Raw genomic sequence first — 24965 nt, 5'->3', positions numbered from 1 at the left:
CTCTCTCTCCCACACACACACTCTCTCCCACACACGAACACACACACACTCTCTCTCCCCCACACACACTCTCCCTCCCCACACTCTCTCTCCCACACACACGCGCACACACACACACACACACACAAAATACATACTCTTTCTCTCTGTCACACACACTGACGCACACACATAGCTATTGACTCAAACTCATACACACACAGCTAAACACACACAAGAACAAACACACTCTCCCCCCCACACACTCTCTCGCTCTATCCCCCACACACACACTCCCTCTCCCACACACACACACACACACTGTCTCCCACACTCACTCTCTCTCTATCCCACACACGAACACACACACACTCTCTCCCACACACACTCTCCCTCCCCACACTCTCTCTCCCACACACACAAACACATCTCCATCCCTCTCTCCTCTCCTCCATTCCTAGTCCTCTCAACCTCTCTCAGTTGCTCCTAATCTACCTCTCTCTCTCCTTCACTCCTCCCTCCATCCATCCCTCGTTCCCCTCTCCTGTGTCTGTCACTTCCACACTCCTTTATCAATCCCTCCCCTCTCCATCTCTTCATCCTTTCTCTCATCCCTCTCTACCTCCACACCCACTCTGTTCCCCCTCTCCCTCCCTCCCTCCTCCCCCTCTTTCTTTACCCTGAGATCCTCCCCTCATCTTCTACTCCTCAACTCCTCTTCCTCTCTCCCTACTCCTCTACTCCCTCTCTCCCTCTTTCTCTATCTCTACTCCCCCTCTCTCCCTTTCTCTCTCTCCTCTACTCCCTCTCTCCCTTTCTCTCTCTCCCTCTTTCTCTCTCTCTCCTCTACTCCCTCTCTCTCTCCTCTACTCCCTCTCTCTCCCTCTTTCTCTCTCTACTCCCCCTCTCTCCCTCTTTCTCTCTCTCTACTCCCCCTCTCTCCCTTTCTCTCTCTCCTCTACTCCCTCTCTCTCTCTCTCTCCCTCTTTCTCTCTCTCTCCTCTACTCCCTCTCTCTCTCTCTCCCTCTACTCCCTCTCTCTCCCTCTTTCTCTCTCTCTACTCCCCCCCTCTCCCTTTCTCTCTTTCTCTCTCTCTCCTCCCTCTCTCTCCCTCTTTCTCTCTCTCTCCTCTACTCCCTCTCTCTCTCTCTCCCTCTACTCCCTCTCTCTCCCTCTTTCTCTCTCTCTACTCCCCCCCTCTCCCTTTCTCTCTTTCTCTCTCTCTACTCCCTCTCTCTCCCTCTTTCTCCTCCCTCTCTCCCTCTTTCTCTCTCTCTACTCCCCCTCTCACTTTCTCTCTCTCTACTCCCTCTCTCTCCCTCTTTCTCCTCCCTCTCTCCCTCTTTCTCTCTCTCTACTCCCCCTCTCACTTTCTCTCTCTCTATCTATCCATCCATCCATCCATCCATCCATCCATCCATCCATCCATCCATCTATCCATCCATCTATCCATCTATCCATCTATCCATCCATCTATCCATCTATCTATCCATCCATATATCTATCTACTCTTCATACCCCCTCTCTGCCCTACCCTCTCTCTCTCTCCACCACCCTCTCTACCCTAACTCTCTCTCTATTCTCTCTCTCTCTCTACCACCCTCTCTACCCTAACGCTCTCTCTATTCTCTCTCTCTCTATTCCCTCTCTCTCTACCACCCTCTCTCTCTCTATTCTCTCTCTCTCTACCACCCTCTCTACCCTAACTCTCTCTCTATTCTCTCCCTCTCTCTCTCCACCACCCTCTCTACCCTAACTCTCTCTCTATTCTCTCTCTCTCTCTCTACCACCCTAACTCTCTCTCTCTCTCTCTCTCTCTCTCTCTACCACCCTAACTCTCTCTCTATTCTCTCTCTCTCTCTCTCTACCACCCTAACTCTCTCTCTCTCTCTCTACCACCCTAACTCTCTCTCTCTCTCTCCAGTGCTCATCCTCTCTACCCCTCTATCATAGTTAAATTATTATAACCTTGGCTCATTCCGAAGCTTTAGAGACGCCTCAGAAAGTGCAATCTCTGCTGTGCTTTCTAGAGGATGCACTTGGTGATCAGAGACCATGTGAGGGTGTCTGAGATGTGTGTGCTGAGGAATCTGAAGCTATCAACAATATCAACAGATGTCCCATTGATGGAGATGGGAGTGTGATTCCCTCTGTTCTCTCTGAAGTCAACAATGGTTTCCTTTGTCTTAGTGGCATTTATGGAGAGGTTGTTGTCATGGCACCACAGTGTTAGATCTTCCACTTCCCTTCTATAGGCCTCCTCGTCATTGTGGCTCATTAGTCCAACTAACTACTGTGGTGGTTCCCTCTCACAACTAATGTTCCTGCATACAGACCCACTGGTACAAAACACACTCTCCTCTTTCCCCTGACACCAATTCACCTGCATACACACACACATCTTTCTCTCACACACACTTCCCAGGTTCTACACACATTAACATCCCCAAATCACCCTCTCTCTCCCCACCCCCCACCCCCCTCTCTCTCTCTCTCTGTCTTTGTCTTTCAACATGAATATACATGAATGGACTTTGGACCAGGTCAGACGTAAACCCAAGGACAAGCAGAGACATTCTAAAAAGACGCCTGTGGGAATCAGACCCAAGTCTGGGTACAGAGAGAGAGACTGTGGAGACAATAAATGATCATTAAGTCATATTTGTGACAACTTTTCACTTCACTTCACTACCCTACACTATCACCCCCAACCACACACACACACACACACACACACACACACACACACACACACACACACACACACACACACACTTCACACTAGGCTTCCCTGTCTAGTTCATGCCCTATGGAAAGGACAGACCCTCTCCCCAAGTCAGGAGAGCCAAGGGGGGAGGCTTCTTCACCTTGTAGCCCAACTTAACTCACATTCCTCCTTCCCTTCATCTGAAACACTTAAAGACACAAACACACCAAAACAGACAAGGAAGCTGTGACCTATAACCTCAAGAGACCATCCTGACCCCACAAGCTCACAGTCTGTTTCTCTCCAGGGACCAGGATGGTCTCACAAGGTTCCAGACTTTAGCAATAATGACAGCTCTGAGTCCCACTGCACTGTGAACTCTTCTGCCATGGATGACAAACAGTCACCAGCACAACCACACTGACATGCAGTGTAGGCCAATCATCAATAAACCCCTTTCCAACAAATACACAGAAAATACAAGCACACATACAACAGCAGCTAGAACTCTCAATTCTAACCAGGCATGAGCTAATTCACACACAGAGTCATCTTGAGTATTCAAATCCTTTGATTCTGGTTTGATAGAAACACGTTCTGGAGGGTGAACCTAAAGACACTGTGATTGATGACTGTCCAGGATAAAATGTTTTGGGTAATCCATGAATGTTAAATGTAGATATATTTCTTTCAGTTTTTCTTATTTTTATCTTGCTTTATCAATTATTTGTTTCATTTCATATTTGGGAGGAGGCACTGCCTCCCTTGGCTACTCGCACCACACGCCACTGAAAAGCACTGTTATGGAAACATGAGCACCATTAGAAGAGTGAGATTATCACCAACTTCCTCAGAACAAATGAGCAGAGTATTAACATCATTCCATCCACCTGTACTCTATGGATACCAACAACAGCATCAGAGGATCCAACACTGATACAAAAGCTTAGTGGGAGCAGATCCCCGTCATTACCACTTAAGAGGGCTCTAAAAACCTCTCCTCTCACCGGATTCTGATCAGGGACTGGACATGACGTGGTGCTGATCCAACAATTATGAGTGTGTGTGTGTGTGTGTGTGTGTGTGTGTGTGTGTGTGTGTGTGTGTGTGTGTGTGTGTGCGTATGTACCCATCACTATGAATATAGTTCAAGTGTAAGCAGCTCTAAGGTGTTTGAACAGTTGTGACAGATTGTATTGTATTTTGTATGACCCCTGTTTTCTAGGCCCAAGTAGATAATGGTGGTGAACTCAGCTTCAGTTAAGACACATGAATAATCAATGTCAATACTCACATTTTCCAAGTCCAGGTCTGATCCAGCACTCTCCACCATGATCCACACTGTAGGAATAAGCAGAGGAATGATGAGGATGATGCAATGAGACGTCACCAGTTTTGGGCTTTATGTGTTTGTTAGTTACAGGTAGATTGCAGGATTATGTAAAAACTACCAGACCTATTTTCCCGTGGAAGGGTGACTGTAGCATGAGCCAAGGAAGAACCCATTCAATTAGAGAGAGCGGATCTGAATCACGGGGAGGATCCAAATTCATTGAAAAATCATTTTTCACTTTTGTTGACCATGCCAGAGAGACCAGACCAGCACCTACGGGTACTTTGCCATGTTTAATACATCCATGGCTGTTTATCCCTGTATTTTCTGCAGGTATTAGGACCAAAATAATCTAATCATGGCATGAAGGCAAAGATCAACTGCTTTGAATTAGCTAGTTATGCTCATAGCTAGCCAGATGACTGCTGTCGGTCCTGTCATATGTAGCTATCTAGGTAGCTGAAATACATCAGAGAGCAGAGCTGAAGAGCACCTGTTGGACCAACGCCAGCTGATGCACCACCAGTATATTGTTGACATTTGTCTCCTCTAGGTTCTCTAATGCTACTGCACATGCTGACAACATGCATCATGGGTGGAGGTCTGCACTCTCAAAGTGCCCTTCTGGTTATAGGGTGATTTGTGTCTGTTCTGTCAAGAGACTCGTAGGCTGTGAAAGTTGAGACCATCTAGTTCAGAGAGGGGGGCTACATAAGAGACACTGGGGGATTTTCTTCCACTTGATTTAAAACTCTCCTCTTACCTGAGTTTCTCCAGTCTCCAGTGTGGATCCTCCAGTCCAGCAGAGAGCAGCTTCACTCCTGAGTCTCCTGGGTGATTGAAGCTCAGATCCAGCTCTCTCAGATGGGCGGGGTTTGACCTCATAGCTGAGGCTAGAGAGACACAGCCTTCCTCTGTGACCATGCAGCCCGACAGACTGTAGAAACAGATCGATACAAACACATTACTACCCTCTGCTGGTGAAAAGAGAGAGTTGAAGGATTATATTCCATCTTCCTACAGACAAATATTTGAACATTGGATCTGCCCTGGTTCACACATTGTCAGATTCTTGAATACTAAGTGATATTTTTGTCAGTCAATATTTTTGATATGCTTTCTCTTCCTTGTAACCCATGCTAAATAAGAATGCTCTGAGACTCCAGGTTTATTATAGAAATGGAAAAGCCTGGCCTCTGTAGTACTGAGACATTCCAATCCAACCAATGAAACTCCTCATGAGAGTTCAGGTAGGTTTACACTGTAGTTTATCTGTAGTTACTGTAGTTTAGCTGTTTCTAGTGGGAACATTCAGCTGATCATCTGCTATGATTGTAACAGTTCATAATATCTCCCATCATGTCATTCATAAGAGTCTCATTCCGAAGATGAGAAACTCTGGTTTAAAAAGCTCTTGCAGCATTTCTCTGTTAGTCTGCATCCATTCAGTCTGTAGGGAGATGATGATGATGATGATCACCAAACTGCTTCATTTGCAGTGAACACATGATGTATAAGGAGAGATGTCCTGTCTATGCAGTCCCCTGGAGCAGACAGGTTCAGAGGCAGGGTTCTGAAGGAGTGTGCTGTACAGCTGGGAGTCCAGCTCACCCAGCTATTCCAGCTGTTTTAAACACAGGCTTTGTCTCAGCAGCTTCCCACCATCATCCCCTCATGCCAAGACTATGAACGATGGACCCTGAATCAGACCCATGGATAATGGACAGTGGATCATGGATCATCTCAATCCAGCTCACCCAGAATCTCCAGCCTGTCCCTTTTCCCTTGACTACCCTGCAACCTTTCACCCCCGACTACACACCAACACACACACACACACTATAACTGATACTTAAACAATGTTACACAAACACACCAGTACTTTAACAATGTTATTATTATCAAGGGATATGATAGGCTGTTTCTGAGCCAGGGAGAGCACATTTGGAGTTTGTGTGTTAAATAATTGTCTGTTCAAAGTTATCTTTAGAGTGCATTACACGAACGCCAGACTGGCAAAAATATACCCAGAGACTGATGACACCTGTAATCGGTGCAAGCAATCACCTGCTAATCACACACACACACGTTCTGGTCCTGCCGTGAGTTGACAGATTTCTGGCGCGAAATTTACGGTACACTCAGAACTCGACACAGACCTCAGACCCGACCCACTCACTGCCATATTTGGGATCTCTACACACATAACACCCACTCTCTCATCAGCAAAGCAGCGAGTGCTGACTCTCACCTCCTTGCTAGCTAGACGTCTCATCCTATTCAAATGGAAACACCCCTGCCCCCCCTCACACAGTAGCTGGTTGAAAGAGGTTCTTAATCACATAACGCTGGAGAAGATAAGAATCTCAATCAATAACTCCAAACTATCATCTGACAAGACGTGGAAGCCCTTTATTGACTATTTGAACAATACTTCTATCCCCCCAGATGACTAGATGCTGACCCCCCCCCCCCCCACCTCATCTACCCCCCTTCCCTTTTCTGTACTGTTTGGTTTTGTGTGTCTGTCTCGTCTTTATTTACAGTTTATCATTCATTTATTTACTACATCCCTGCTTTCAGTATTGTTAAGTGCTTTGTCAGGGTTTGGATATGTGGGCAGGAAAGTGGGTGAGTTGGGTTTCGTGTTTTTGTCCTTTTGCTAAAAATCAATAAAAATAATTTTGAAAGAAAGAAAAATAATTGCCCGTTTGTGCATCCTTCGTGGCACACTCTATTATCAAGGGATATGATGTGATATGATGAGGCCAGTGGCATAATGTAGTTATGATGGGCCCCAGAGTGAGCTTATTATGATGGGCTCTATTAGTGCACACTACTTGAAGCACACACAGCACACACACACTGTAGTCTATACACATTTTAACAACAGTGTGCTGTTGAATTAGCTAGCCTACGTTGGCTATTGTACTGGCGAAGTGGAGGTCAAACAGAGGCTCAATCAAATCAAGTCAACTTTACATAACTATGGCTGGGAAGGTTTAGGCAAAAACAACAACACATCAGCAAGCAAGTTGCTACTGTAGATAACTCGCCTATAAACTACTGTAAATAGTTGAGCTGTGAATAAGAGCTAACGATAAGTTTACTATTGACATCGATAAACTTTCTGCACTCAGTTTAACCAGGGCTTGTTGCTGTCGGCTTCACACAACAGAGATGCCTTCATTAGCTGATCTAAGCTAATATTCTTAAAAAACATCTGAAAAACACGTTGGCTACACAATGAAACAGGCGCTGAGCGGCGACCTCACTCCATGATAACAACCTGCAGGGGCACGGCCTACCCCAAATCCCCTTGAGAAACACTTGTAGGCTAACATTACTCACCTATTTGAGTGGCATTCCACTATTCTTGCATTGAGCAAAATCGTAGACAATGTCCTTAATATTCAACTCTTGGACTCTGAAAATTAAGCCTACCATAATGTATATATAACGTTGTGTGTACAAATATACAAATTCTATATATACAAAGTGTATTTGTTTATGTAGAATAAGCATATAATGTTGTTATTGAGTAAGACTTCTGCAGACTATTTTCTGGAGAAAAAAACATGAGGGGGGATGGCTTTAAGAGGGTATACATAGCAAATGACACTTTAATTTGAGTCCACGGTGCAGGCGTGATTCTGAAGTGGTAACTCACCCGTTCTCCACCTAAAACCTGGTTGGAGGCCCTGCTCTCTCTACGGGCCCTCTCACCCCACAGGCCCCAGTGCAACCGCACTGCCTGCAGTCTATATTTACCCCCTGTGAGAGGCTGTTTCTGAGCCAGGGAGGGAACACGCTTGGGGTTTCTAACAGCACAGCTAATGCTCAGCCGATAGCACCAAGCTAAAGCAGAAACAAGCTTGGTTGAATAGACCATTTCCGTTGAATTTGCACTTCCCCATGTTGTCGCTAGCTAGCAGACAGTGAGAGGCTCTGAGCATCCTGGCCGCAAACAAAACCAGATGCAACCTACAAAACCGGATGACCAGTAGGCTACCCACAGTACCGGATGACCAGTAGGCTACCCACAGTACCGGATGACCAGTAGGCTACCCACAGTACCGGATGACCAGTAGGCTACCCACAGTACCGGATGACCAGTAGGCTACCCACAGTACCGGATGACAAGTAGGCTACCCACAGTACCGGATGACCAGTAGGCTACCCACAGTACCGGATGACCAGTAGGCTACCCACAGTACCGGATGACCAGTAGGCTACCCACAGTACCGGATGACCAGTAGGCTACCCACAGTACCGGATGACCAGTAGGCTACCCACAGTATTGGATGACAGTTTTGAAGTGGCGAGCTCTAGACAGGATCTGAATCTGATAGTGAATGGAAACCTGACGCGAGGTTATGTTCCAACAAAGGTCCCCCCTCCATGTCGATAGTCAAACTTTAGCTATGGTATGTGGGAGGCTATAGGTTTGATAGGTTTTACAGTTTATGAAGAAATCAGAGTGATGGACTTCAAAATTCCTGCAAGGTCAGAGTGTATGAAAGTTTTGTCTTACTTGGGACTACATTCACGTGGTGGTTTTACACTGATATGGCTGATTTGTTATGATTTTTTTAAGTTTTAAACTTTAGACTGTTGCTGTAGCGCCACCTTCAGGTTTATTGACCTACAATGCAGGTTGAGGACTTTGGGTATAGTACTGGAGCTATGTGCAAAGTTTGGTGATTTTTTGTCCACGGGAAGTTAGACTTCAGTGGAAGATGGAGAATAATAATAATAATAGTAGTAATAATAATAATAATAATATAGGCAAATACAATAGGGTTCCGGCAACTACGCTGCCTGGCCCCTAATAAAGTTCAAAGTACAAATTTAGTTCTGTGGCTCAGGAGGTAGAGCAGATCATCCAATGACCGTAGGGTCGGCGGATCAAATCCCGGCTCCTCCTGTCCACATGTCGAAGTGTCCTTGCGCAAGAACCCCAAATTGCTCCCAATGAGCAGGCTAGCATCTTGCAAGGCAGCTACTGCCATTGGTGTGTGGATGTGTGTATGAATGGTTTAATGAGAGGCCATTGTAAAGTGCTTTGGATACAAGTGCAGTCAATTTAACATTATTAACCCATTTAATGCAACGTAGGCTACCAATGATACTGCTCACATTTACAAAGGAAATTACCAAAAGGGCAGCAGCCCCACCAGTTACACAACTATTTGATGAGCTGAATTAGCTACTAGCATATATCCTACTCCTACCTGACGCAGTGGTAAGAATAAAACAGTTCACATACAGAGACGAGTCACATCTCCAATTGAATCCATTCCGCTTTCATTGCATGAGAACAGCCAAGTCTCTGAAAATCCATAGCAGGTTTTGCTCGTTACCCTGCTGCGGTTACCTTGCAGTGAGAGAAACACAGCAGGCAAACAGCTGAGTGATCGCCCAAGAGTGGCAGGAAAAATAAATGTAATTTGAGGGATTAGAAAAGTGGGGGGGGGGGGGAAAGCCTATATTTTGAAATGTGAGGGGGATATGTTCCTGGGCTTTACGACTGCAGGTAGGCTACTTTTGGGGGTTTCAGTTGATCTCCTCTATGGAGGTTTGTGTCTGGCACGCACTTCCACACAGCACTGTGGCAACTTGGCTTTTTCCAAACAGCAGGTCCCAGACTGGGCTTGCGCTGAACTGTGACTAGTGAACTGAGTTTGAACTCAGCTTCGCTTGCTGCTTTTTAACTGACTGTCAATGCCCGCGCATACAGATCCAAACATACATCCACAGTATCAGATTCTCATGCTCCATTGGCTCAATCCCAATGTCCACACTCACAGACTCACAGATTTATTATCTTTCTATGTAAGTGGCTTCAGGCTCTTGACCCCTTCCCCAAAATCAGATCTGCACGAATCACGTAGGTGACCTATTTTGGATTCAAAACAGCAAATTTCATCGAAAAGTGACAATTGTGCATGTCTGGATAAGGAAGGAGCAGTCACTGTCCACATACTCTGAGTATGTCAACACCCTGACCTCCCAGATGAAGGAGAGCTCCTTGGAGCTGAATGTCTCTGAGACTAAAGAAGTGTTCTGCAGGGGGAGCCTCATACCTGACGCCCCAAATGTTCTTCCTCTAGCCCCGAACCTTTTTAGTCCCCCCAAAAACAAAAACACTAGGGAGAAAACAGACACCAAACAGTTCCTTAGAAAACACAAACCCCAACCTCACACATGAGGGCTGTAACAGCACAAACAGAGGAACAAGACAAACAGAAAACACATGAACCACCGTCTCCACCTCACCACAGTATGGGCCCCCCTCCCCCACCCCGGGGTCAAGCCCGGCCAGAAAGCGCTCGGTCATCAGGGCAGGACTCTCCACTGCAAGACCCCTGTCCTTTTAGGGATGGGGGGCTTATACAGCACCCGCCACCTGAACCTCACACTGCTCCCCCCCATCTAGAACCCCCTGCCACTGGTGGAACCCAACCCCCTGCAAGACCCCGACGTTCCTCGCCTTCACACATGCCTCATACAGAGCCCTCCCCCTCACCTGTCTGAGGTCACCAGGCTCCTCCCCCTCACCTGTCTGAGGTCACCAGGGTCATACAGAGCCCTCCCCCTCACCTGTCTGAGGTCACCAGGGTCATACAGAGCCCTCCCCCTCACCTGTCTGAGGTCACCAGGGTCATACAGAGCCCTCCCCCTCACCTGTCTGAGGTCACCAGGGTCATACAGAGCCCTCCCCCTCACCTGTCTGAGGTCACCAGGATCATACAGAGCGTGTGTGTATGTATGTGTATGTATATATATATGTTACGGTCAATGTGAGAAAACAGGGAATGTGAGCTTTTCCCGGTTATTGCGCACATTCCCTGACCTCGCGGGGAATGTAGGAGAAACATGTGCGTTTCTCACATCTCCCGGGTAATGTGCACATTCCCCGACCTTGCGGGAGATGTGAGAAATTGGTATGTGAGAAATTGGTTAGTATTTCTCACATCTCCCGTACGGTCGGAGATTGTGCACATTAACCGAGAAATGCTTACAATTCCCGACCTTGCGGTAAATCTAGGAAAGCGCAACCGTATGCAAAACTTCTGCGCAGCCGGGTGGTGGGAGAGGGCTTATGTGACGCCTCGGAGTGCGTGCACCATAAGAGGCACCCACGGTAGTTGGGCTAACGTTACTGGCGCACACCTGGGAGAGATTTTTCGTCTTTTCGGCTGTCTTTCTGCTAGCTAACGTGTAGGGTTCCTTTGGAGGTTCCCACCTTCCTGTTGTTGCAATGTTCCTTTTGCGTTTGTTAACTTGATCACCAGTGTATCCTCCTAATACTACTTACACTGTGTGCAGCATAGGCTATATTACTGTTCAAGGTAGACCACAGACTGTTATTAACTGTAGGGGAGGACCGGGACGAATGAAACACTTTTTGGTTTGATCAGATTTACACAGAAATTAATAAAGATGGAGATTCCATTTTTTGATGACAAACAACTTGTTCATGTCCTTTACTAACCTATTAGTTGTAAGTTTCGTTCTGTGGTGTAACAGTTCTATTCAAGACGGCCGAGAACAGAAGATGTGCATTGTTTCTCTTGTCCCTGCCGTGCGGGGCGAGTGAAAAACAGGAGTGGGACGAGTGAAACAGTGAGATTGTTTTGCTTATTGTGTTGCGTAGCCTCGCGGCTTGTAGGCTAATTATCTTAACTTTCAACACATGTATAATTAGACCCAATTTAATGTTTCCATTAATGCAATTGATGCTATGTATTCAAAAACCATGGGCAAAATGTCAAGCGCCTCTCGTTCTAAGCGCACGAGCCCTCTCCCACCACCCGGCTGCGCAGAGGTTTTGCATACGGTTGGACTTTCCTAGATTTACCGCAAGGTCGGGAATTGTAAGCATTTCCTGGTTAATGTGCACAATCCCCGACCGTGCGGGAGATGTGAGAAATACTAACCAATTTCTCACATCTCCCGCGAGGTCGGGGAATGTGCACATTAACCCGGGAAAAGCTCACATTCCCCGTTTTCTCACATTCACCGTAACATATATATTTCTTACGTTTTATTTTAATTTAATTTAGTTTAATTTAGTTGTATTTAATGATTTTAATGTATATATCATATCTCTCCGGTTAATACTCAATTGGATTGCATTGGCAAATGTAACATTTTATGTAATGAATGTGTATATGTATGTCATATGTATGTATATGTACATAATTGTGTATTATTCTTCTGCTTTGGCAACAACGGTTTATTACCATTCATGCCAATAAAGCTTATTTGATTTGATTTGACTTGACAGACATGGGTAGAGAGAGTGAGTGAGTGAGTGAGTGAGGGAGTGAGTGAGTGAGTGAGTGAGTGAGAGACAGACATGGGTAGAGAGAGAGAGTGAGTGAGTGAGTGAGTGAGTGAGTGAGTGAGTGAGTGAGTGAGTGAGAGACAGACATGGGTAGAGAGAGAGAGTGAGTGAGTGAGTGAGTGAGTGAGTGAGTGAGTGAGTGAGTGAGAGACAGACATGGGTAGAGAGAGTGAGTGAGTGAGAGAGAGAGTGAGTGAGAGAGAGAGCGAGAGAGAGAGAGAGAGAGTGAGGGAGTGAGTGAGTGAGAGACAGACACGGGTGAGTGAGTGAGTGAGTGAGTGAGTGGGTGAGTGAGTGAGTGAGTGAGTGAGTGAGTGAGTGAGTGAGTGAGTGAGTGAGTGAGTGAGGAGAGAGAGAGAGAGAGAGTGAGAGAGAGAGTGAGTGAGTGAGTAAATGAGTGCTAGCCTTGACAAGAAATAACACACTGCCCCAATCTTCCATCTGCTTTCACCTTGGCCAGCCCATCTCAGCCCAGCCTAACCCAGTCCAGTCCAGCCTAACCCGGGCCAGCCTAACCCAGTCCAGTCCAACCTAACCCAGCCCAGTCCAGCCTAACCCAGTCCAGCCCAATCCAGCCTAACCCAGTCCAGCCCAGCCTAACCCAGCCCAGTCCAGCCTAACCCAGTCCAGCCCAGTCCAGCCTAACCCAGCCCAGCCCAGTCCAGCCTAACCCAGCCCAGCCCAGCCTAACCCTGGCCAGTCCAGCCTAACCCAGCCCAGTCCAGCCTAACCCAGCCTAACCCAGCCCAGCCTAACCCAGTCCAGCCTAACCCAGCCCAGTCCAAAATATATTTTGTCAGAAAATATCTTGTTGTATGAATTAATTTTAAATAAATTAACTTTAAATGTGTATTTAATGGACTATAACGTTGTTCTTCTTATTTTAGACTGGGGTGCCTTGGGATTTTAAGTACGTATGAAGGGTGCGGTGACTGAAAGAAAGGTTTAGAAACGCTGGTATATATGGTGTTGCTCTGGGTGGTACCACAGTCATTGTTGTGTCTCTTAGTCTCTGACTGGTTGGCCACCCCTGCCCTAAGGATTTGGGATCCTAGCAGCCCCTGTTTTGTACCTAATCCATATTTGTATTTCATCTTGATTGTGTCTTTGTTCCTTCAATAAAGGACCCACCCACCACCTACAGTCTGTATATGTCTGTGTGTAAGCTTTGAGATGATAGTCCCTATTTTGTCAACTCTACTGTATGTACTGTAGTCCAAAGATAATTTCTCAAGTTGAATGTTGATGCTCAAAACATCCCTCTTCAAGGACAGAGATGTACAATTACTTAGACATTTAAATCCCATCATTTAGCATTTGAATATGCTCAGGGATACAGACCTCAGTTTCTCCAGTTTGCAGTGTGGACTCCCCAGTCCAGCAGAGAGCAGCTTCACTCCTGAATCCTGCAGGTCATTGTTACTCAGGTCTAACTCTCTCAGGTGGGAGGGGTTTGAGCTGAGAGATGAGGCCAGCAGAGAACAGCATGTCTCTGTTAATCTGCATCCACTCAGGCTGAGGAGACAAGGACAAGTATTAGCAAACATTTTCACCAGTAATCAGTGTATTGACAAAGCGTGTTTGCATTGGCAGGCAAAACATTTTTTCTGACTAAAGGCGTAACTTCACTCTTCACTTCAGCCTTCTGACAAACACTGCTACACCAGTGGTGAAAAGGAGGAAGGTCAGCTATATTGTCTTCCTCTCTCAGACTGAATTATAAACAGACTGACTCATTCTGGAGCTAGGAGAGAGAGTGCTGCTGCATCTTGTATGTTTTAGTCATGAGCAGGTTTTTAATTCCTCTAATGAATACTCAGCATCCATAGAAATGTATGTAAGGCCTTTCCTGATTGGCTGGACACTATGGACCTGAGTCAGCTTGGAGGGTGCTAAGGCTCTTTGGACAGGACATGTACATTTACCAACATGCTATAGCCTACTTACTACTTGATACTTCATCATGTACACCTGGGCATGTTTTACACATCTAGGCATGCTAAGGAATCAACTTTTATACACTTTGTTTATTTGCACTCTTGTGTATTGGGATTTTGTGTATATTTTGTACCCAATTTACATTTGTATTTCATCTTGATTGTGTCTTTGTTCCTTCAATAAAGGACCCACCCACCACCTACAGTCTGTATATGTCTGTATGTAAGCTTTGAGATGATATTTTGTCAACTCTACTGTATGTACTGTAGTCCAAAGATAATTTCTCAACTTGAATGTTGATGCTAAAAACATCCCTCTTCAAGGAAAGAGATGTACAATTACTTAGACATTTAAATCCCATCATTTAGCATTTGAATATGCTCAGGGATACAGACCTCAGTTTCTTCAGTTTGCAGTGTGGACTCCCCAGTCCAGCAGAGAGCAGCTTCACTCCTGAATCCTGCAGGTCATTGTTACCCAGGTCTAACTCTCTCAGGTGGGAGGAGTTTGAGCTGAGCGATGAGGCCAGCAGAGAACAGCATGTCTCTGTTAATCTGCATCCTCTCAGGCTGAGGAGACAAGGACAAGTATTAGCAAACATTTTCACCAGTAATCAGTGTATTGACAAAGCGTGTTTTCATTGGCAGGCAAAACATTTTTTCTGACTAAAGGCGTAACTTCACTCTTCACTTCAGCCTTCTGACAAACACTGCTACACTAGTGGTGAAAAGGAGGAATGACAGCTATATTGTCTTCCTCTCTCAGACTGAATTATAAACAGAGTGACTCATTCTGGAGCTAGGAGAGAGAGTGCTGCTGCATCTAATATGTTTTAGTCATGAGCAGGTTTTTAATTCCTCTAATGCAGGCATTCCCAAACTGTGAGGCGGGCCTCCCCCAGGGGGCCCCAAAGAAAGTCAGGGGAGGCGCGGAGGGATGGTTAGAAAAAAAAGAAGGAAAAACATGTTATTCATGTTTGAAATGTCTATGGTTTTTATGAATGAAACGTGATTTTAAAGGTCAGAAGATTGAAATAAATAATGTGAGAGATACTATAATATTATACTAAATGTGTGGATAGTGCAGAGAGAGCCTCCCCCCGTAGGCATGAATATATTGTGCAAAAACATCAACGTTAACTAGCAGCAGGTGCCACCGAGCTAACTTAGCTGTGTAACGTTATGGGCTAGCTGACGCTGCCTTGCAAAATGGATAAATTTGGGGGGTTGGGGGGGCGTGGGTGTGTCACTGTTTTCAGAGGGGAGGCCCACATTGATGGAGTTTGGGAACCCATGCTCGTATGAATACTCAGCATCCAATCAGCGTCCTGATTGGATGGACACTAGGGACCTGAGTCAGCTTGGAGGGTGCTAAGGCTCTTTGGACAGGACATGTACATTTACCAACATGCTTTAGCCTACTAACTATTTGATTCTTCATCATGTACACCTGGACATGTTTTACACATCTAGGCATGCTAAGGAGTCAACTTTTATACACTTTGTTTATTTGCACTCTTGTGTATTGGGATTTTGTGTATATTGTGTACCCAATTTACATTTGTATTTCATCTTGATTGTGTCTTTGTTCCTTCAATAAAGGACCCACCCACCACCTACAGTCTGTATATGTCTGTATTTAAGCTTTGAGATGATAGTCCCTATTTTGTCAACTCTACTGTATGTACTGTAGTCCAAAGATAATTTCTCAACTTGAATGTTGATGCTCAAAACATCCCTCTTCAAGGACAGAGATGTACAATTACTTAGACATTTAAATCCCATCATTTAGCATTTGAATATGCTCAGGGATACAGACCTCAGTTTCTCCAGTTTGCAGTGTGGACTCCCCAGTCCAGCAGAGAGCAGCTTCACTCCTGAATCCTGCAGGTCATTGTTACTCAGGTCTAACTCTCTCAGGTGGGAGGAGTTTGAGCTGAGAGATGAGGCCACCACTTCACATGAGGCTTCGTTGAGGACACATCCAGAGAGTCTGAAATTACAAAGTAAACATGTATGACTTTTTGTTCCTTAATGACATGTTAATCTTAATGATATGATTTGTATAATATACACATTAATATACACATCATATGTAGCCTAAGGCTTAATAAAGGGTACCCAGCTTTCAATAACTCGTAGGCTACCTCATCTCTGGCCAGTGACCTACAACATTCCTAGCCTTCAAACCAATACGCCAACCTCAAGAGGAGAAGCTTCTCAAACTTTTAATTTGATAGCCTACAGTATACAGCATGTTATATTTTGATATGGGGGAAATGAAAACATAGCTAAAATTACAGGTTTAAAGCTCACTGTTGATGTACAGGCCTAGAAGATGATAGAACAGTCAGCTCTCAGCCCGCTGCATGCTGTAGGCTTCATGGACCAATACAGAATATAGTCACTACTGATCACTTTTCAATCATGTGTAGGAGCCTAAATGAAATTAATAGTGAAATTAAAGTCCTCTGTTGCAAAAAAGGGCATTTTTAACTTGTGGCCATCCACAATGATAAATCGATAACTGACGCAGTTTCTAGGTGATGTGTCCGTTGGTAGCATACGATTTAGAGAAATCAGGAGTAGGCTAGTTTGGGCTAGTTTGCTGCACCACAACAGAGGTGACTGCATTTGCACCTTTTCCAGAATAATAACGAGGAATGAGGGTAGGAAAAATACCTGTTTCCATGGCATTTGTGCTTTCAGAATAACTGATTCAGGTTCACACCTTATGGGCCTCTATACATAGATTACCCTTGACCAGTATTTAGTCCTTGATCTTGAGGAGGGAGAAATAGTGTCGGTGTTTCCATGGCAGAGAGCTCCCGTTGTCAGAGCCATAGACAGAGCTGCCAGCCGTGTAGGCGAGGGATTGTTGATGCATTGTGCACGGGTACTTTCTAACGTGTTACTCCTCACTGGATGTATGTATGGTGCAATGTGAGGAGGTGGAAACATGCCAAGCGCAGAGGTAGCAGTTTTTAAAAGTTATAGGGGGGTCAGCTCCAGCTGGTTCTGACCAGTTAAAGACCTAAAATCTATTTTAGAAGATCAGAGAATAGATGGGAGTAAGAATGCCTCACTGACTAAAACTCATTACACATAACATATAGGGGAGACACACAGAGCTCAGTAAAGAGCATTCGTGCAGAGCGAGGTGCACGCGTGATCACACACAACAACAGAGCAGCAGAGCACGGGAGAACACGAGAGCACTGAGAAACTACCACACAGCTCTCCCAGAGCACGGGAGAACACGAGAGCACTGAGAAACTACCACACAGCTCTCCCAGAGCACGGGAGAACACGAGAGCACTGAGAAACTAACACACAGCTCTCCCAGAGCACGGGAGAACACGAGAGCACTGAGAAACTACCACACAGCTCTCCCAGATGCTGACACGGTGAAGTCCACATAGTGTCACCTAACAAGATAAGTGCTGCTTTAGACAGGGAGTAAACATTCAAGCTGTGTAGGCAACTCCAAAAACCTTGGTTGATAACAGAACTTAAATGAGCATTGTGTGGGGCTCATCAGTAGCTGGGATATATTTTGAGTCTGATACTTCTATATATTTGTTCTTTCCTCCCTCCTCTGACTAAAGGTAAATAACTGTGGGCCTGACAGAGCGGGGCGAGGCATTCAGAGAATTCATTCATTCTAGTGGTAGAGTGTCCTCCCAGAGACTGGGAGGTTGTGGGTTCAATCAGTGGGACTTTAACTTTAATCTGTTGTCAGCGGGCTAGACGTGTTTTCCAGCTCTCCTGGTGGACGGCATTAATGACACACTGACCGATAGCATTCCTATCTGATAGCATTCCTATATGACAGCATTCCTATATGATAGCATGATAGCATTCCTATATGATAGCATTCCTATATGATAGCATTCCTATATGATAGCATTCCTATATGATAGCATGACAGCATTCCTATATGAAAGCATTCCTATATGATAGCATTCCTATATGATAGCATTCCTATATGATAGCATGACAGCATTCCTATATGAAAGCATTCCTATATGATAGCATGACAGCATTCCTATATGATAGCATTCCTATATGATAGCATGACAGCATTCCGATATGAAAGCATTCCTATCTGATAGCATTCCTATATGACAGCATTCCTATCTGATAGCATTCCTATATCACAGCATTCCTATATGACATGAAGAGTTAAGGAGTTGCGTGAAGCATACATCAATATTTCTAGCCGACGGCAAGAAAAGTACTCTGCCTAAAATATCATGCTGTAGAGCATAGGGAAGTACTCTTTATATGTATAGTAAATTGTGTTTGTAACTTAATTGTGGCTCATTCAGTCAGTCATAAATTCAGAATAGTAGTAAATATTGTAGATGGATGAGGGACAAAGTAGTGAAGATGAGATCATTTCAATGGGGTTTTAGTAACAGGGAACTGTTTTAGTAAGGGGTAAGAGGGTTTAGTAACACAGGCAACTGTTTTAGTAAGGGGTAAGGGGTTTTAGTAACACAGGGAACTGTTTTAGTAAGGGGTAAGGGGTTTTAGTAACAGGGAACTGTTTTAGTAAGGGGTAAGGGGGTTTAGTAACACAGGGAACTGTTTTAGTAAGGGGTAAGGGGTTTTAGTAACACAGGGAACTGTTTTAGTAAGGGATAAGGGGTTTTAGTAACACAGGGAACTGTTTTAGTAAGGGGTAAGGGGTTTTAGTAACACAGGGAACTGTTTTAGTAAGGGGTAAGGGGTTTTAGTAACACAGGGAACTGTTTTAGTAAGGGGTAAGGGGTTTTAGTAACACAGGGAACTTCCAGAAGATACCTCTGGGTCAATGGGACAGACAAGGTTAAATAGATTGATCAAATTGTATAGAAAGATGAATACTTACATAGCCTTTCTGCAGACCTGCACAGCTGGGATCAGTCTCCTCCGCCCCTCCTGTGATGTGTTGTATTTGTTCAGGTCAAGCTCATCCAGAACCCCCTCTGACATCTGCAGCATGTAGGCCAGCGCTGAGCACTGTATTGGAGTCAGTTCGGTTGATGTCTTCTTCTGCATGTAAGCTTGGATGTCCTGCTGAACTGAATGGTCATTCATCTCCATTAAGCAGTGGAGGAGATTGATGCACCTCTCTGGGGAGATGTTCTTCTCCTCATCCCCCCTGTTCTTGAGGAATCTGCTTGTTTCCTGGATGCTCTCTGGACTCCTCTCAATCTGAGGCAGCAGGCCTCGTAAGAGTCTCTGATTGGACTCCAGAGAGAGGCCATGGAGGAAGCGGACAAAAAGGTCCAGGTGTCCGTTCTCACTCTGCAAAGCTTTGTGTACCGCCCCCCTCAGCAGCTCATTCAGAGACAGCTCATCCGGAGGCTCCTCCCTCCTCCTCGGCAACGCAGCAAGGAAGCGCTTCTTCAGTAGCTCAATTGGAGCCAGCTCCTTGGACACAGATTTGGTCTTCCTTTTAAGGAAGGGCTCGAGTGCCTCCATGTTCTTGGTTGCGTAACAATGGTAAATGTAGACCGCTGAGAAAAACTCCTGAATGCTCAGATGCACAAAGCAGTAGACTGCCCTCTGAAAAAGCACTGACTCTTCTTTGAAGATTGCTGTGCAAACCCCTGAGAACACTGCTGCCTCTTGGACATCGAGGCCACACTCTTTCAGGTCTTCTTCATAGAACATGAGGTTGCCCTTCTCCAGATGGTCAAACGCCAGCTTTGCCAGCTTCAGGAGAACTTCCCTGTCGGCCCTCAAGAGCTCCTCCTGGTCGGTCTTGATTTCCCCTTGATACTTCTGGTTCTTCAGCTTCGTCTGAATGAGCAGGAAGTGTGTGTACATCTCAGTCAAGGTCTTGGGCATCTCTCCTTGCTTCTCTGTACTCAGCATGTGCTCAAGGACTGTGGAAGAAATCCAAGAGAAGACTGGTATGTGGCACATGATGTAGAGGCTCCTTGATGTCTTGATGTGTGAGATGATTCTTCTGGCCAGGTTCTCATCACTGATTCTCTTCATGAAGTACTCCTCCTTCTGTGCGTCATTGAACCCTCGTACCTCTGTCACCCGGTCAACACACTCAGAAGGGATCTGATTGGCTGCTGCAGGTCGGGAGGTTATCCAGAGGAGAGCAGAGGGGAGCAGATTCCCCTGGATGAGGCTGGTCAGCAGCACATCCACTGAGGTTGACTCTGTGACATGACAGCAGGTCTGGTTCTTTCTGAAGTCTAGGGGCAGTCGGCTCTCATCCAGACCATCAAAGATGAACGTGGCTTTAGAGACAGCAAGTTGCTCTGCACCTTCCATGTGTAGTTCTGGGTGGAAAACATTCAGCAGTTGTAGTAAACTGTACCGGACATGTCTTATCAAATTCAGCTCCCGGAAAGGAAGCACAAACATGACTTCCACATCTTGATTTGCCTTTCCTTCAGCCCAGTCTAAGATTGACTTCTGCACACAGACAGTTTTTCCTATACCAGGGACGCCCACAGTCAGCACAGTTCTGATGGGTCTCTCTTGACCAGGCAAGGGTTTGATGGTTCTCTCTTGACCAGGCAGGGGTTTGACGGGTTTCTCTTGACCAGGCAGGGGTTTGATGGTTCTCTCTTGACCAGACAGGGGTGTGATGGGTCTCTCTTGACCAGGCAGGGGTGTGATGGGTCTCTCTTGACCAGGCAGGGGTTTGATGAGTCTCTCTTGACCAGGCAGGGGTTTGATGGGTCTCTCTTGACCAGGCAGGGGTTTGAAGATGTCATTGTAGTTGATGGGTGTGTCATATGTGGTTTGTTTCCTGGATGCTCTCTCAAGTTGCCAAACCTCATGTTCATTATTAACCCCTTGACTCTCTCCCTCTGTGATGTAGAGCTCAGTGTAGATGCTGTTGAGGAGGATTGCATTCCCTGTTTTTATGATTCCTTCAATCACATGTTCAAACCTCCTCTTCAAAGTGGCTTTATGATCCTCTACGGCTCTTTGGAGACCGCTAACAACTAAGGACAGACAGGAAGTATGGAAATTAGATTGACAGGAATACAAACATTCATGGCAAAGCTCTACAGATGGTGAGAGGATCTAAATCATGGTAGAGAACAGATTACCAAGTGAATCTCTTACTTGTTTCATCACTTCTCTGAACGTACTGCTCTCTGGGTGGCTGCAGTACAGGTGGTGTTCTGGGTCTCTCTCTACACTGGGGGCAGGCGTGGTCTGCTGATGGACCAGGTGGTGTTCTGGGTCTCTCTCTACACTGGGGGCAGGCGTGGTCTGCTGATGGACCAGGTGGTGTTCTGGGTCTCTCTCTACACTGGGGGCAGGCGTGGTCTGCTGATGGACCAGGTGGTGTTCTGGGTCTCTCTCTACACTGGGGGCAGGCGTGGTCTGCTGATGGACCAGGTGGTGTTCTGGGTCTCTCTCTACACTGGGGGCAGGCGTGGTCTGCTGATGGACCAGGTGGTGTTCTGGGTCTCTCTCTACACTGGGGGCAGGCGTGGTCTGCTGATGGACCAGGTGGTGTTGTGGGTCTCTCTCTACACTGGGGGCAGGCGTGGTCTGCTGATGGACCAGGCTGCTGCCAGTAAGATGTGATGCAGGCTCTGCAGAACCTGTGTCCACAGGAGGTGAGGACTGGGTCCCTCAGCATCTGCTCACACACAGCACACCTGGACTGATCCTCAGTCAGGGCTGCCCTGCTCCCCTCACTGCAGGGACAGAGGAACCATGTGTGTTAAGAGATGTTTCATACAGTAGGAACACCAGGGTAAGAGGGTGTTGGTGGGTTTTTGGGATAATGTAAAAAAGATTTAAGACTGTCTCTATCAAGGACCAAATAGTGGTGTGTGTGTGTGTGTGTGTGTGTGTGTGTGTGTGTGTGTGTGTGTGTGTGTGTGTGTGTGTGTGTTTCTAGATGTAGGACTAGAATTTAGAAGTCAGATTTAGCTTTAAGAGAGAGACACACATGGAATGAATGACTGAATGAATGGAAATGAATGAATGAAAATGTTTATATGGAGTCACACAGGGATAGATTTCAAGACATACAGAGAGAGAAAGATAAAGAGAAAGAGAGAGGGAAGGACTCACACAGAGATAGATAGATAGATAGATAGATAGATAGATAGATAGATAGATAGATAGATAGATAGATAGATAGATAGATAGATAGATAGATAGATCCATAGATAGATAGATATACAGATAGACAGACAGACAGATACTGTAGACAGATATAGATCCGTAAATAGATAGATGGTATATATACAGATATATAGATAGATCCGTATATAGAAAGATATAGAGATAGACACTGACAGACAGATAGACAGACAGACAGACAGATAGATAGATAGATAGATAGATAGATAGATAGATAGATAGATAGATAGATAGATTAGATTTATCAGTAAGAGTGTTACTGACGTGACAGCTGATCATTTTAGTATGATACAAATGCTAAAATTATTACAGTATTGGTAGCTACAGTATTACATCATTGGTAGTTTATGACATTATTAGCTGCTTTACTCTTTCTCTGAAAGGGATTGGTTGCACCCTAGATCTGTCACACTTCATTTTTATGATAAACATGACTCAAGAGTTTGATGTAAATCTTCCTGTTAACTTCACTTTAGTGAATAACTAACATGTCACCTTTATTAAATAACATCAGTGGTTCATATTCACCTTTTCTCATCAGGGTTCTTTCCATCACTGAACGTGAGAGGAAGACCCATAGACCTGTCACTCTTCATGGACACACAGCTGGGTCCAGGTGAGGCTGGTCTCTGCTGTTTGATCCTGTCAAAGACACAGAGACATCACCAGAGTATTATCAGCTGGAACTGCTGTGATTGTTGGAGTGAAAATGTAAATCAATATGAACCATGAAAAAGACGCCCATATGAAAGTAACTTCACCCCATACAAGCCTACACATGATGACATCAGCCCACACGTAATTAAATGAACAAAACGGTCACTTGCAATCTACAAAGTAGCAGGAGGCAAAAGCTGCTCATCTGGACAAGGACACATGCAACAACAACGCAGGTCATCACCGCTCAGGACAAGGGGTGTAAATCAGCGTGTCTACCCGGGGTTGGTGTTTACATCACTGCTGATCAGAGCTGGAGCTGAGAAATACCCGTGTCTACTGCAGAGTCAGCAGACATGAGACTGAATGATGAGTGTTCCCTTTACCACTGAAGACTAAACACACGTTAGTGGGTGTTGGTGGGGTTTTGGACTCATGTGAAAAGGATTTATGAATATCTCTATCAAGGGCCATCTCGTGGTGTGTGTGTGTGTGTGTGTGTGTGTGTGTGTGTGTGTGTGTGTGTGTGTGTGTGTGTGTGTGTGTGTGTGTGTGTGTGCTGCTAGAGTTGGGGCTAGGATTCAGAAGTCAGGTTTGGTGTATAGTCAGCTGAACAGCTCTGAGAGAGAGAGACACAAGGAGTCACACAGAAACAGATTTAGAGACATACAGAGAGAGAGAGAGTGATGGATGGATGGATAGAGGGATGGATGGATAGATAGATCCGTAAATAGATAGATAGACAGATATACAGACAGACAGACAGACAGACAGACAGACAGACAGATACTGTAGACAGATATAGATCCGTAAATAGATAGATAGACAGATATATAGATGGATCCGTATATAGAAAGATATAGAGATAGACACTGACAGACAGATAGACAGAGACAGATAGATAGATAGATAGATAGATCGATAGATAGATAGATAGATAGATAGATTAGATTTATCAGTAAGAGTGTTACTGACGTGACAGCTGATCATTTTAGTACGTTACAAATGCTAAAATTATTACAGTATTGGTAGCTACAGTATTACATCATTGGTAGTTTATGACATTATTAGCTGCTATACTCTTTCTCTGAAAGGGATTGGTTGCACCCTAGATCTGTCACACTTCATTTTTATGATAAACATGACTCAAGAGTTTGATGTAAATCTTCCTGTTAACTTCACTTTAGTGAATAACTAACATGTCACCTTTATTAAATAGCATCAGTGGTTCATATTTACCTTTTCTCATCAGGGTTCTTTCCATCACTGAACGTGGGAGGAAGACCCATAGACCTGTCACTCTTCATGGACACACAGCTGGGTCCAGGTGAGGCTGGTCTCTGCTGTTTGATCCTGTCAAAGACACAGAGACATCACCAGAGTATTATCAGCTGGAACTGCTGTGTTTGTTGGAGTGGAAATGTAAATCAATATGAACCATGAAAAAGACGCCCATATGAAAGTAACTTCACCCCATACAAGCCTACACATGATGACATCAGCCCACACGTGATTAAATGAACAAAACGGTCACTTGCAATCTACAAAGTAGCAGGAGGCAAAAGCTGCTCATCTGGACAAGGACACATGCAACAACAACGCAGGTCATCACCGCTCAGGACAAGGGGTGTAAATCAGCGTGTCTACCCGGGGTTGGTGTTTACATCACTGCTGATCAGAGCTGGAGCTGAGAAATACCCGTGTCTACTGCAGAGTCAGCAGACATGAGACTGAATGATGAGTGTTCCCTTCACCACTGAAGACTAAACAAACGTTAGTGGGTGTTGGTGGGGTTTTGGACTCATGTGAAAAGGATTTATGAATATCTCTATCAAGGGCCATCTCGTGGTGTGTGTGTGTGTGTGTGTGTG

General features: G+C 45.3%; 1 protein-coding gene across 1 annotated transcript in view; it reads right to left on the bottom strand.

The window, feature by feature from the left end:
• LOC311322624 (uncharacterized protein) overlaps positions 1-24965 on the bottom strand; it is a gene marked incomplete at its 5' end in the record, with an annotated part of 35585 nt that overhangs the window by 771 nt on the left and 9849 nt on the right. The window contains 9 exon segments of the mRNA XM_084454704.1: positions 3982-4028; positions 4784-4957; positions 13715-13888; positions 14707-14880; positions 16130-16303; positions 19187-20788; positions 20999-21275; positions 21847-21983; positions 24334-24407. Coding sequence (XP_084310830.1) covers positions 3982-4028; positions 4784-4957; positions 13715-13888; positions 14707-14880; positions 16130-16303; positions 19187-20788; positions 20999-21275; positions 21847-21983; positions 24334-24407 — 2833 coding nt within the window.

The sequence above is a fragment of the Borostomias antarcticus genome, assembly GCF_949987555.1.
Source record: "Borostomias antarcticus genome assembly, chromosome: 20".
Lineage (NCBI taxonomy): Eukaryota > Metazoa > Chordata > Actinopteri > Stomiiformes > Stomiidae > Borostomias > Borostomias antarcticus.
This window is presented reverse-complemented; position numbering and strand designations above follow the sequence as displayed.